At 37.5% G+C, this 15,026-nt stretch overlaps 1 protein-coding gene across 2 annotated transcripts in view; it reads right to left on the bottom strand.

Annotated features, from left to right (window-relative positions):
• NSUN7 (NOP2/Sun RNA methyltransferase family member 7) overlaps window positions 1-15,026 on the bottom strand; it is a 52,319-nt gene that overhangs the window by 36,099 nt on the left and 1,194 nt on the right. For both annotated transcript variants that reach the window (XM_078446175.2, XM_060655170.3), the window contains exons 3-4: window positions 5,722-5,780; window positions 4,981-5,111 (exon numbers count right to left, since the gene is read on the bottom strand). In XM_078446175.2, the coding sequence (XP_078302301.1) occupies window positions 4,981-5,111; window positions 5,722-5,780 (190 nt within the window). The remainder of the gene's footprint in view (window positions 1-4,980; window positions 5,112-5,721; window positions 5,781-15,026) is intronic.

Here is a 15,026-nt window from a genome sequence, read left to right as displayed (position 1 = left end):
TGAGACTACTGTTTTCCTCTTGGGATCTCCCTTCCTGTACTTCAGTTGGAAAGTACCTTGAGGCATAAAGCCAGGACTGTTCTAATGCTTACCTCATTTGGTCTCATTTTCTCAGGGATAAAGTTTCTGTGCTGCTTCTTGTCTAATGGCCAAAATCTTTGCCTCATATATTTTGTCCAGTTTTCTAGTTGTTTACAGTAAGTCTAACCCAAGATACTCTCTCATGACCAAATAATTTATATTTAAAAAATATCACTCTACCTGCCATGGAGAACAGATTGCGGGAAGGAATGAGTTATAGGCAGGGAAATCAATGATGAAGCTAGTGTAGTAAGCTGGTGGCTTGGAAAATTGCAATGTAGTCGTGGAAAAGGAAAGAAGTAGATCATGAAGCATGTTTTCCAAATGGAGTTACAGCATTAGGTATGGTATGGGCACAGGGATGGGGAGGAAAGAAGAATCAAGGATGTGTCTAGGCAGATGTTGGCACCTGAATGTAATGTGGAAGATTTCAGGATGAGTAGTTTTGGGTGGTTTGGGAGGATAGACTACTAACTCTTTCCCCTGCTGCTGCCTCTCTAGTCTTTCACTGCTCATTCTCCAATTCTGCCTCACAAAAGTCCAACAAATTATTTGGCAGGAAGATTTTTGGGCTAGTGTGAGGGCATGGGAAATAAGAAAGGAAGAGGTTGTGGTATCTTTTTATTTAACCCGTGCACATAGTATTAAAAACATAATTGATTTTATACAAGGAAGGAGTTCATAAGGACTTTGCATATGTCAAAAATGATAATACGTGTCATCTTGGATTATATCTCCAAAGCCATGAATAAATGAAGGAAAAGATACAAGTTGGTACATAGAATATAAAACACAAGGATCTCTGGTAGAGACAATAACAACAAAGATCAAGCAGAATTTTCATAAGAAAGAAATCATTCTTATTCAGTTTCTTGCTAAATAATTACTTCCTCTCTCACCTCCTAAAATTAGTTTTTATCCCCTCAGTAGAAACTTAGTAAGGTACATTTTAAGCTGACAATGATTCTACTTCCCTGGGGAAAACAGCACCCAGCCCTAAACCCCAGAAGATCTACAGAGGTTGAGCTACAGGTCAATGTCCTGTCTGAGTTCAGAATCCCACTCTATTGGCTACGGGGGATTGGCTCAAAGGAAGGCACCTGAACCACATGGAGCCAATCAAATTCCTGGGGGAGCTAGAATTTAGAATTGGTGTATGGAGATGATAAAATAAGTTAGTCTACATGAAGATACTACAAGACAGCTGTAACATGTAAGCTCAGGAACTGGGGTGCAAGAGTAGGGCTTTTTCCATGTAGACTAGAGAAGCACAGAGGCAGATAGGAAGAGAAAAAGAGAATGAAGCAGATACTAAGAGAGAAGCAGAGATAAAAAGATTAAAAGGACTTCAAGCTGTATTACAAAGCTGTACTCATCAAGACATTCTGCTACTGGCACAAAAACAGACACTCAGATCAACGGAACAGAATAGAAACCCAGAAATGGACCTACAAATGTATGGCCAACCAGTCTTTGACAAAGCAGGAAAGAATATCCAATGGAATAAAGACAGTCTCTTCAGCAAGTGGTGCTGGGAAAACTGGACAGCAACACGCAGAAAAATGAACCTGGACCACTTTCTTACACCATACACAAAAATAAACTCAAAATGGATGAAAAACCTAAAGGTAAGACAGGAAACCATCAAAATCCTCAAGGAGAAAGCAGGCAAAAACCTCTTTGACCTTGGCCGCAGCAACTTCTTACTCAACATGTCTCCAGAGGCAAGGGAAACAAAAGCAAAAATGAACTATTGGAACCTCATCAAGATAAAAAACTTCTGCACAGAGAAGGAAACAATCAGCAAAACTAAAAGGCAACAGACAGAATGGGAGAAGATATTTGCAAATAACATATCAGATAAAGGGTTAGTATCCAAAATCTATAAAGAACAAACTCCACACCCAAAAAACAAATAATCCAGTGATGAAATAAGCAAAAGACATGAATAGACACTTCTCCAACGAAGACATCCAGATGGCCAACCGACACATGAAAAAATGCTCAACATCACTCATCATCAGGGAAATACAAATCAAAACCACAAGGAGACACCAACTCACCCTGTCAGAATGGCTAACATTAACAACTCAGGCAAGGACAAATGTTGGCGAGTATGCGGAGAAAGAGGATCTCTTTTGCACTGCTGGTGGGAATACAAACTGGTGCAGCCACTCTGGAAAACAGTATGGAGATTCCTCAAAAAACTAAAAACAGAACTACCCTATGACCCAGCAATTGCACTATTAGGTATTTATCCAAGGGATACAAGTATGCTGTTTCAAAGGGACACATGCACCCCCATGTTTATAGCATCACTATCAACAATAGCCAAAGTATGGAAAGAGTCCAAATGTCCATCGATGGATGAACGGATAAAGAAGACGTGGTATATATATATATTGTGTATATGCACACACACACACACACACACACACACAATGGAGTATTACTCGGCAATCAAAAAGAATGAAATCTTTCCATTTGCAACTACCTGGATGGAACTAGAGGGTATTATGCTAAGCGAAATTAGTCAGAGAAAGACAAATATCATGTGACTTCACTCCTATGTGGAATTTAAGAAACAAAACAGATGAACATAAAGGAAGGAAGACAAAAATAATATAAAAACAGGGAGGGGGACAAAACATAAGAGACTCTTAAATATGGAGAACAAACAGAGGGTTACTGGAGGGGTTGTGGAAGGGGGGATGGGCTAAAGGGGTAAGGGACATCAAGGAATCTACTCCTGAAATCATTGTTGCACTATATGCTAACTAACTTGGATGTAAATTAAAAAGTAACAATAATAAAAAGATTAAAAAGCAGAGATAAAGAAAGTCCTAATCTTTCCAATTCCTGATTTCATTCTCTTTCTGAGTCTTTGACTTATATGATACATCCCAGTATCTTTATCATTTTTGCTCAAACTAACTGAAGATGGCTTCTGTTACTTGAAAGCTGAGACTCTTGATTAAAACACTCTGGTGGTATCTTTATACATGTATACTGCTCTACTCTTCTCTGCAATTCAATCACTATACATGCATTTCTCCTATAGCATATTATGAATTAAATATACTATGAATTGGTTAATTTGGTAAACCGATCAATTTGTGAGTAAGATTTGCATTATATAAGCCTTTATTGGTTTGTGTAAGGGGAAACACTATTGCACTGACAAGAATGTAACCGGTATGTGTCAAGGCAGGAGTAGCATGGTATGATGGGGAAAGGGAAAAGTCTGGGGAATCAGGAATCCTTAGACAGTAGGATCTTCTGGTTCCTCTGGCCTCCTGAGTCACGGTCTTTGCCTGTCCTATTCATACCTGTCTTGCTAGCATTCAGCTAAAAGTCTGCAGCTGCTGAAAGCATAGTCTGGTCTTTCTTACTTGGTTAGAGCCCTATGGCTTTCCTGGCTGACCCAGGCTAAACTCAGCTCTCATTAGGCTCACTGAGACTAAGATGGGGCTTCCATCAATGTCTCCCGAGTCCTGCTAAGTCAAACAGAAACTGAGAGAAGCTCAGCAAACCTGAAACTTTGAGCCTGTCCCATGGCATATTGCCCCACCAATTTTTCTCTGATGTACTTGTACCCATCTTGGACACCTGTGGTTGGAGGCAGGTTACCCACTAGTGGGATGGGCAGTGAGGTGGTTACCCAAAAACCCACACAGTAAACAGGGGTGAGATCTTACTTATCTAACACAGAGGGCATGTACCTCTGAATGCTCTTGCTGTTTGCTGTCTTAAAATTTCTTATGGCTACATCTGACATGAGATATGACTGTGTCTTATCTTTAATCTTCCAGAGTACATCAACCAAACCTCACTATCCTAAGTGGAAGGAGTAGTAGCATATAAATCGTTAACACTTGGACTCTGGAATCCACCTTCCTGAATTTGAATCTGGCTACTCCCTTCTCCGATCTATAGCAATAGGTAGGTTCCTGTAACCTGTCTATGCCTCAGTTTTTCCATGTGTCAAAATACAGGTTGCTAACAGTATCCTCCTCGTGTGTTGTTATTAACAAGAGCTCCTTACAACAGTGATTGACACATATTAAGTGCTCAGTAAATGTAAGCTATTATTATTACACCGTTCTTAATCCTCTGGTCTCAGCCTTCAATAATTTAAATGAAACCGCTTGGATTTCCCATAACAATATAAAATCAGATATCCTACTGATAACTGTTTCAGATTATTTACTAGGTAAAAATCTTCCTACAAGATTGTTGTTGTTGCTATATTCTGCTTTCCATTAAGGTTCAACAACATGATAACAAAAGCCCTAACCACAGTAGCACTTAACATTTATTGACCATCTACCCTGTGTGTGGCTCTAAGCTAAGCATTTTGCATGCATTTGTTTAATTAATTTTCCGAACGACCTTTTTAGGTAGGTACTATTATTATCCCCATGGTAGGTTTCTGCCAATATTTAGGCTAAAAAGAAAACAAATTTAAATTTAAAACTTGTTTGTTTTTCTTAACTATGTTGAAGCTTTTTTTTTTTTAATTTGCCCAAGTAGTGGAATTTTCTCATTTGATACACGTTAGATTTTTTTTTTAAAGAGCTGTAAACAAAGGTAAGTAAATAAATAATAGGTGTTTCAAATGAAGTTTAATTTATGTATGTGCTAAAACATTACTAGGAGTTTTTCATGATTTTCCAAATACTTACAAGTTGGATCTTACAGTTCAAGCTTTCAAAAACAACTTGATTTTAAACAGAATGTTTAACCTGTTCAAGGCTGTTTGTAAAGGAACTCAAGACACATGAACTTTTATATATTTTCTCCATAAATTTCTGAAACTTATCTACACATCATACCGTATACCAATGAAAATACTAATAATTATTTCATAGAAAACATCCTTTGCACTTTTACGATTACCTGTTAAGAAGGTTCTCTACTTCTTGAACTTCTGCTATGGGTTCTTCATTATCAGAAAGGAAACGAGCTTCAAATTTTCTATCTTGAAAATCATACAGCATCACAATAATAAGACTGCTCAAATGATCTGGCTACCAGGGGGAAACACACATAAAGAAAAGTATACAAACAACATCTATAGTAATATTTTCCATTCCACTATGTTTTCATGAGAGAACAGAAATATGACTATTTTTACATAGCCTGGTTGTATTGGTAGAGAACTTGCAAATAGAAAAAAAAACAATAAAAAAATAAACCATTTTAAAGAGACAATATTTGGTATGTTCATCACAATGAAAGGACTACAATCAGTATTAGAAGTAGGAGAGAGTGGGGCGCCTGGGTGGCTCAGTCGGTTAAACGTCTGACTTCAGCTCAGGTCATGATCTCGCAGTCTGTGAGTTCGAGCCCCGCGTCAGGCTCTGGGCTGATGGCTCAGAGCCTGGAGCCTGGAGCCTGCTTCCGATTCTGTGTCTCCCTCTCTCTCTGCCCCTCCCCCGTTCATGCTATGTCTCTCTCTGTCTCAAAAATAAATAAACGTTAAAAAATTAAAAAAAAAAAAGAAGTAGGAGAGAGTTCAGGATGTGTTCTGAAGGTCTCAGCAATAAGCAAACTAGTTGGATTTAAATCTAAAGGCTTTTTAATACTTTCGAAATAACAATCATGAGACAGCTAATGATATAAAAGTTGTCTACTTACTATTGTGGTACTTGGGAAGATACAGCTGTCTATTAATATAGCTTCCAAAATATCTTGAACTGCAAGACAAGGAAAATGTCTGTTACTGAGAATACCAAAACTGAAAATGAAAACTTTGGAATCAAAATACACTTTAGGGGCACCTGGGTGGCTTGGTCGGTGAAGCATCTGACTCTTGGTTTTGGTTCAGGTCATGATCTCACAGTTTGTGAGATCAAGCCCCACGTCTGACAGCACAGAGCCTGCTTGGGATTCTCTCTCTTCCTCTCTCTCCACCCCTCCCTCACTCACGTGCATGCACATGCACGCAGGCGCTCTCTCCCTCAAAATAAATAAACATTAAAAAAATACACTTTATACAGTGTCACCAACTACTTTTACTTTCATAATTAAAATATATCTCAATTCTTGACAAAGACCCAAATTATAATGACATGATGAATATTTGTCGTATTTATGAATCCAGGACCCTTAGGACCCAGGCGTCACATGATATCCTAGTCAAAGAAGCATTATCTGAATACCTAAAGTAGTAATAAAGGAATTCCAACCTTTAATTTACGTCTTTTGAGAAACATTTAAGAGGATCTATTTTAAATATTGCATCCTTTTTATATGTTGCTGGATTCAATTTGCTAAAATTTTATTTAGTTTTATTCTATGTTTATATTTATGAGGGATATTGGTCTATCATTTCTTTTCTTATAATGTCCTTGTCAATGTCGGTACCCAGGTTATGTTGGCCTTGTAAAGCAGGTGGGAAGTGTTCCCTCTTCCTCTTTCAAAGAGTTTGTGTTAGATCGGTCTTATTTCTTACTGAAATATTTCGTAGGACTCACTAGGGAAGACACTGATGACATTTAATCTAAGACCCAAATGACAAAGAGTTAGCCATGGAAAGATCTGGGAGAAGAGACATTCAGGCCGAGAGATAACCGCAAAGGTACTAAAGGGAAACAAGTAGACATATTGAAAAACCTCCACAGTGTGCATGAGTGTTCCTTTTGTTACGACTACTTAAAACTATATATGGACCATGTAACAATTTTTCTCTAAATTTTTAATGTTTATTTACTTTTGAGAGAGAGAGAGAGGCAGAGCGTGAGTAGGGGAGGGGCAGAGAGGGAGACACAGAATCCAAAGCAGGCCGCAGGCTCCAAGCTGTCAGCATAGAGCCCAACGCGGGGCTCAAACTCACAAACCGTGAGTTCATGACCTGAACCAAAGTCGAACGCTCATCCAACTGAGCCAGCCCCATAAATGTTTTAATCAGTTGAGCAGAAAGCTAGGCTACCTAGCTTCAATTCATTCAACATTCATGGAAAACCTACTATATAGGCACACTACACTTTTGAATTTCAGTTTTTATTTGGGGGATGGGAAAACTAAAAAAGAAGTGACTAATGGGAGCATAGACTCCAATTTTCATAGGAAATCCTTTGGGAGTCCTAATCCATATTTGAGCCACCAATTATGGCTGTATTATACAAGGCAATATCCCCATTTCACTTATAAGGAAAATAAGGTTTCATTTGCACCCTAAAGTACTAGCAAACCAGTTCCTAACCACTTCAGAGATTCTCAGCACGGGTCCACATTTTTGTCACAGAAAATCTGGTCATCATAAGAATAAAGGGGTTCTGAGACTACAGACCTCAACAGGCTACAGAATTTTGAGCAATGGAGACGCTTAGCTCCTAAGAAATAGGAGAGGCAGAATGTAAAAAATAATGATGATTTTGCCAACATTGCATTTATCCTTTGGGGGGGGTCTTGTCAAAACTGGTAACATCGTTGGGCTGCCTTTGATATGGTGCAGAATGCATTACTTTTGTATATCTACAATTTACGTAACATTCTCATATAGTAATATCAACATTAGTGGTAACTGTATATTTTAGATAGTGCTTTCTATGTGCTACACCTTGCTCTAAGTGCTCCATTTGGTATTCAATTAACTCTCATAACAACCCTATGAATTAGGTGTCATCATTATCCCTGTTTTATAGATTAAGAAATGAGACAAAGAATGGGTAAGTAGGATGTCACAGTCACACAGCAAGTAGCAAATCAGGGATTCAAACCCAGGGATTTGGTCCCAGTCTGGCACCAAAGTGCATGCTCATTACCAAAACATTAGCCTGCCTTTCTTCATCTTCCTCTTATAACAAACCAGAATGGCTATACAAAACACATTGTTAATGACTAATTTGAGTTACCAGGATTTACTTGAAGACTGTAAACCTTGCCTATCCTATCTAGTTCAGCACACTAACTTGAACTATTCCTTGTCCCCCACTAATTAAAGCCTATTCTCTTCAGTCTGTTGAAGAGAACTCTTAACCTCCATTCTTCATGTTTTCAATAAGGAAGGGCCTTCCCTAGGGAAAGATTTTCTGCCATGTGTCAGCAGGAAGTGCAATAGAAAGGTCTACACTTCTTCAGCTGTGTCATAGATTAGATGAGAAGTCTCTAACTCAATAGTAAAGGATTTGCAAGCCACTTGGCTAGCCACTCTCTCAAAAGCCACTATGTCCCCAAACATCTATATTTTTTCCTCTCTCAGTGGGACCAAATTCAAGTGTAAAGGAGGAGTGCTATTTATTAGACCCCCAAAATCCACAGAGCCCATCTTGTCATTCTTCCCATTCTGGAAGAAAGGTGTAAGATGTCCCTTCTTTTGACTCTCCTCTAGGTTCTTCCTCTCTATTTTTATTATGTTTTCATAGAGTTTCCTTCATGTGAGAGGCCTCTAGAATCTTCACTTCAAGCATGTCAAGGCCTTGGGGCCCCTGGGTGGCTCAGTCAGTTAAGTGTCAGACTCTTGATTTCGGCTCAGGTCACGATCTCACGGTTTGAGCCCCGCGTTGGGCTCTGTGCTGACAGCTTGCAGCCTGGGGCCTGCTCTCTCTCTCTCTCTCTCTCTCTCTCTCTCTCTGCCTCTCCCCTGCTCATGCTCTGTCTCTCTAAAAATAAAAAAAAATAAAAGAATATCAAGGCCCTCCTATAATTATACAATATAGATAGATGCTGTTTATGTGTGTGTAGAATGAGGGAAACAATAAAATTATTTAAATCTTTTTTTGGCAAAACTAGTAAGACTAGCCACTAACATTTTGGAAGAATATTTCAGAGAAGTAAATGCCAGGGAAAGGAAGCTGGTATCACCAAATACAAAATCATTATGTAATGAAAATAAAATATATATGGAAGACTCACAGCTAGTATCAACCTCAATGGGGAAAAACTGAGAGCTTTCCCTCTATGGTCAGGAACAAGACAGGGATGTCCACCCTCACCGTTGTTATTTAACATAGTACTAGAAGTCCTACCCTCAGCAATCAGAGAACAAAAAGAAATAAAAGGCATCCAAATTGGTAAGGAAGTAGTCAAACTTTCACTATTTGGAGATGACATGACATTCTATGTAGAAAACCCAAAAGACTCCACCAAAATATTGCTAGAACTTATACGTGAATTCAGCAAAGTTGCAGGATATAAAATCAATGTACAGAAATCTGTTGCATTTCTATACGCCAATAATGAAGCAGCAGAAAGAGAAATCAATGAATTGATCCCATTCATAATTGCATCAGAAACCATAAGATACCTAGGAATAAACCTAACCAAAGAGGTAAAAGATCTGTACTTTGTACACTATATAGAATATTTATGAAAGAAATTGAAAATGACACAAAGAAATGGAAAAATATTCCATGCTCATGGATTGGAAGAACAAATATTGTTAAAAAGCCTATAACTACCCAAAGCAATCTACACATTTAATGCAATCCCTATCAAAATAGCACCAGCAGTTTTCACAGAGCTAGAACAAAAAAATCCTAAAATTTGTTGGGAACCCCAAAAGACCCTGAATAGCAAAGCAATCTGAAAAAGCAAAGCAAAGCTGGAGGCAGCACAATTCTAGACTTCAAGCTATATGACAAAGTCACAAGACAGTAGTCATTAAAACAGTATGGTACTGGCACAAAAACAGGTACATAGATCAATGGAACAGAATAGAAAACCCAGAAACGGACTCACAACTATATGGTCAACTAATCTTTGACAAAGCAGGAAAGAATATCCAATGGAAAAAAATCTCTTCAGTAAATGGCGTTGGGAAAACTGGACAGCAACATGCAAAAGAAACCAGGCCACTTTCTCTACCATACACAAAAATAAATTCAAAATGGATGAAACACCTAAATGTGAGACGTGAAACCATCAAAATCCTAGAGAATACAGGCAATAACCTCATTGACCTCAGCCTTACTGGCTTCTTATTAGATATATCGCTGGAAGCAAGGGAAACAAAAGCAAAAACAAACTTTGGTACTTCATCAAGATAAAAAAGCTTCTGCACAGCAAAGGAAACAATCAACAAAACTAAAAGGCAGCCTATGGAATGGGAGAAGATATTGACAAATGACATATCTGATAAAGGATTAGTACGCAAAATCTATAAAGAATTTATCAAGCTCAACACCTCAAAAATAAATACTCCAGTTAAGAAATGGGCAGAAGATATGAATAGACATTTTTTCCAAGGAAGACATCCAGATGGCTACCAGACACACGAAAAGATGTTTGACATCACTCAACATCAGGGAATTACAAATCAAAGCCATGATGAGATACCACCTCACACCTGTCAAAATGGCTAAAATTAACAACACAGGAAACAACAGATGTTGGCAAGGATGCGGACAAAGGGGAACCCTCCTGCACTGCTGGTGCTAATGCAAACTGGTGTAGCTACTCTGGACAACAGTATGGAGGTTCCTTAGAAAGTTAAAAATAGAGCTACCCTAGGATCCAGCAATTGTACTACTAGGTATTTACCCAAAGAATACAAGAATACAGATTTTAAGGGGTACGTGTACCCTCATGTTTATAGCAGCATTATCAAAATAGCCAAACTATGGAAAGAATCCAAATGTCCATTGACTGATGAATGGATAAAGAAGAAGTGATATATATATATTTGTGTGTGTGTATACATATATATATACATATATATATTTGAATATGCAAATAGATGCATATATGCATATACATGTGTATATATGTATATGCAATGGAATATTATTCAGCCATAAAAAAGAATTAAATCTTGCCATTTGCAATGACATGAATGGAGCTACAGGGTATTATGCTAAGCAAAATATAAGTCAGTCAGAGAAAGACAAATACCACATGATTTCACTCATATGTGAAATTTAAGAAACAAAACAGATGAACATAGAAAATAAAAAAAAGGAGAGAGAAGCAAACCCTAAAACAGATTCTTAACTATAGAGAACAAACTGAGGGTTGCTGGAGGGAAGGTGGGTGAAGGGATGGGCTAAATGGGTTATGGGTATTAAGGTAGGCACTTGTGATGAGCACTAGGTGTTATATGTAAGTGATGAATCACTAAATTCTATACCTGAAACCAACTGTACCATATATGTTAACTAGTTAGAACTTAAATAAACATTGAAAAGAAAACAACCACAACATGGAACCATAAAAAACTAGGATTAGGGATGGGGTATCTTGTTCTACCACCCTTTCCAATCAGATAAAATACTTCCTCTTTTTAACCTTCTTCCTGCTTGGTTCCTTACTATATCATTTAATCTCTTCTTGAGTTTCCCTCAATTTTTTTCATTTGCAAAATGAGAATCTTGTGTCTCAAAGAACTGGTGTAGCAAATGATATTTTGTTTTGTCAATTACAAAGAGCTATGTAAATATAAGGTATTATTATTATTTTCATTCAAGAAAATTGCATTTACCTCTTACATGACAACCAGAGCTTAAGAGGTTATTGATCTAGATTATTTTTCTAATGAATCACTATACAATCAAGAATTAACTCAGCATGGGGCACCTGGGTGGCTCAGTTGCTTAAGCTTGATTTCAGCTTAGGTCAGGATCTCATGAGATCTAGCCCTCATCAGGCTCTGAGCTGTCAGCACGGAGCCTGCTTGGGATTCGCTCTCCCTCCCTCTCTGCCCCTTCCCTAGTCACGCTCATTCTCTCTCCCTCTCTCTCTCAAAATAAATAAATAAACTTTAAAAAAATCAACTAAGCAGGCCTGGATGGCCAAACCCTGAACACTCCAAAGAAAGGTTTGGCACTCTGGGGAGATAACTTCTATAAACCTTTGGAATAGCTTGCCTGATGACAGTGTCTGTGTTTACACCGGGTGTTGGTGGGCAACATGGTGTCAGCTTGACCTCTGGAAGAGCTAGAGACTAAGGTCAGCCACAAGGTCACTCTTTGTCTACATGACTGACACCAATAAAAACCCTGGACAGCAAGGCTTGGGTGAGCTTTCCTATACTTCAGTACTACATTCACATACTACAATACTTCATTCCTGTTGTCCTACCGTTGCTAAGAGAATTAAGCATTGTCCACAGACTCCTCTGGGAAAGAACAGTAGAAAACTTGCACCAGGTCTCTCCTGGACTCTGTCCAATGCACTTTTTTCTGGTGTTGACTTTAAGTAACCTTTCACTATAATAAACTATAACTATGAGCATAACGGATGTGATAAGTTCTGTAAGTCCTTCCAGTGAATCACCGACCCTGATGGTGGTCTTGCGTACCCCACCTACAATTACTAATTACCAAAGTCATAATAAAACCATACATTAAGCATTTACTAGGTTTTTCACTAACAGGTTAGAAGATTCTGAAATGGCCAGGCTAATGCCACAGTTAGTTCCTGAGACTGAAAGTTCACCAACTACTATATATACTTAGGTTGGAGAACAAATTAAGCCAGGAATAATACCAACAATTTCAGGGACATCTTTTTCTTCAAGTTTTCTGTTTTCTTCATTTGTGGTTCATTAGTTTATTTCTTAAGAAATCATTTTCCAGAGTTTCTTTTCTTTTTTTCAATATTTAGAATTCTTGAAACATCCAGAGATTCTTTGAAAAAACAAATTAGCTGCTAGTACTCTATTTCTTTGATAGAAATAAAACTTAAAAGGAATCGGCTACTCTTCATTACCTTCTTTAACAGAAAATTGACTTTGGGGCTATTTAGTAAAGCAGGAATCGTGGTTGTCTTCACCTCAAAAAAACATACTGAGCCCTTTAAACCTTCAAAAGGTTAATCATATATAAATACATTCTCTCCTTTGAAAGAGCTTATACACAAAGGACATCAACAAAAGAGTAAACAATAAAACCGAAATACTGAAAACACAGCCAAAGGAGTATACTTAACATTTATATAATGAAGGAATTTTCTGTCATTTTTCCTTCTCCTTATACTACTACACACACACACCACCTATTCACAACTTCACCAATAAAAGGGATCTTTACCCAAGCTCTCTTTAGTTTATACATTAACATTTTTAGCTTTACTGCCCCTATAAAAAAACTGCAGGGAAGAAATCCTGAGTTTTCTTTTCTGAACCTATAAGGTCCAAGCCAAATATGAGTTTATAAAATATCATGTGAAAGTACTGGTAGAACACTGATTATACAGAAGCTACCAGGGAAATGCACAGAGCCCCCACTACCTTAAAGCAAACTATCAGGCTCTTAATTATCTTGGAAATCTAATACATTTAGAAATTCTGGTTTGATTTTATTTGAACATTCAGAAATTATTCAGATAATAATTTAAGCAATATATTATTATTTTAAGAAGAAAAAAATATTTGTACCAAGTAAACAACCAAAGCCATCTTAGATTAGAATTAGAATTTAAAAAAACAAACATTTCGAGCAAAGGCAGGTCTGTAAAGGTCTATGACAATACTTTATCATAATGGGATTTTTCTGGGTCATTAAAAAACATAAAATAGTCACAAAGCCCTTTCATAAAACAGAAATAAGGACTGAGAGGAAGAAAAAGATAATCAAGTATACATAGCACTATAGCATATGACCATCTAGTCAATGCATTAATTGTATACAAAATAATTTCAGGTTTTTAGTATTGATTCCTAAATCTAAGGCTCAATATTCCATTAGGAAAACAAATTGTCTATAATAGAATTTTGGCATTAACATTAAATACCAACTAATTAACATAGATGCCCAGTCTGCCTTTCATTGTTACAAGGAGAAAATGTAAAAATGTTCATTTGGCTCATTATCTAAAGTGCAACATTTTGGTCCCTAAAACTACATTTTTTCAAAGCAGATAGAAGGAATGGATGAAATAATGTGAAAGATTCCACTGGAAAAGAAAAAATGGTTAAAACATTTAAAAAGAAAAAAACCCACAAGCAGGAGAAAACAAAGAAATGGAAATTAAAGAGATGCCTTTTGACATCAAATTTTTCTCTATGTTGACAAATTTCTGGCTTCAGGGTTGAGCTGCCTTGTATCTGCAGACTACCAAAAACATATATTCATGTCTAAGTAATGAACAGGGCATTTTAGTTCAACTAAACAACTGGTAAGTGCCTATGTGCAAGAATGTGGAAGGCCCAGTAAGTAGGAATACTAAGGAAATGCATGCAAATTAGTGTTGCCCTTTCAAGGTGTCTCTTTAGGAAGCCATATGCTTATCATTTCAGCCATGCTGTTAATACTCCAAATATTTCTGGAACTTCTTTTTGGAACTACATTCACTCATTTTACAAACCAGTATAAACATTATAGTTTAAAGGGGACAGGCGAGCAATTGATAATGTGGTGTCTGAATCAGAAGATTCTAAACTTATTTTAAAGCTTATTGCTAGTACAAAAACAAAGATCTCCAGCCCCTGCCACCGTTTGCTTTCACAGTAACAGTATTTGGTTCTGTCCTAGAGTCAGCTCCACACACAGAAGTGGATAGTTAACCACCACTGAGCGAATCTGAAACACTGCATCTCAAACCCTGGAGGCAAATTAGAACAGGGAATTCTACAGAAGTTTGGAGGAATAAATGTATAAGCTCTCAAAATTTAGGCTATTGGCTATGAATGGGATCATCTTAATCCGGGTTGATTTGATTCTGATATTCATTTTTAATATATTGTACCTTGGCTTCTTACTCCATCTCTGTTCCTCTCTTACTGGTTTTTATAATTGTGAAAGTTCATACACTAATATACAAGAGGTAAACATAGAAAATGCCAAGAAATAACCCAAGGTGGTGGTGGGGGGTAACTGTACTTGGATCCTTCAGTGGACTCTTATTCTTCCGGTTAATGGAATTGTTTCCTTGTTCAATTTAATGACTGTGCATTACATCCATCTAAGGACAGGCACCCTCCTAGGCACAGGGAATCTGCAGTGAAAAACAGTTCTGGCCTGAAAGAGCTTGTTTTACTGGAACTCTCCAAATTCCTTGACATG

Source organism: Panthera onca, chromosome B1 (genome assembly GCF_046562875.1).
Source record: "Panthera onca isolate mPanOnc1 chromosome B1, mPanOnc1 haplotype 2, whole genome shotgun sequence".
NCBI lineage: Eukaryota > Metazoa > Chordata > Mammalia > Carnivora > Felidae > Panthera > Panthera onca.
This window is presented reverse-complemented; position numbering and strand designations above follow the sequence as displayed.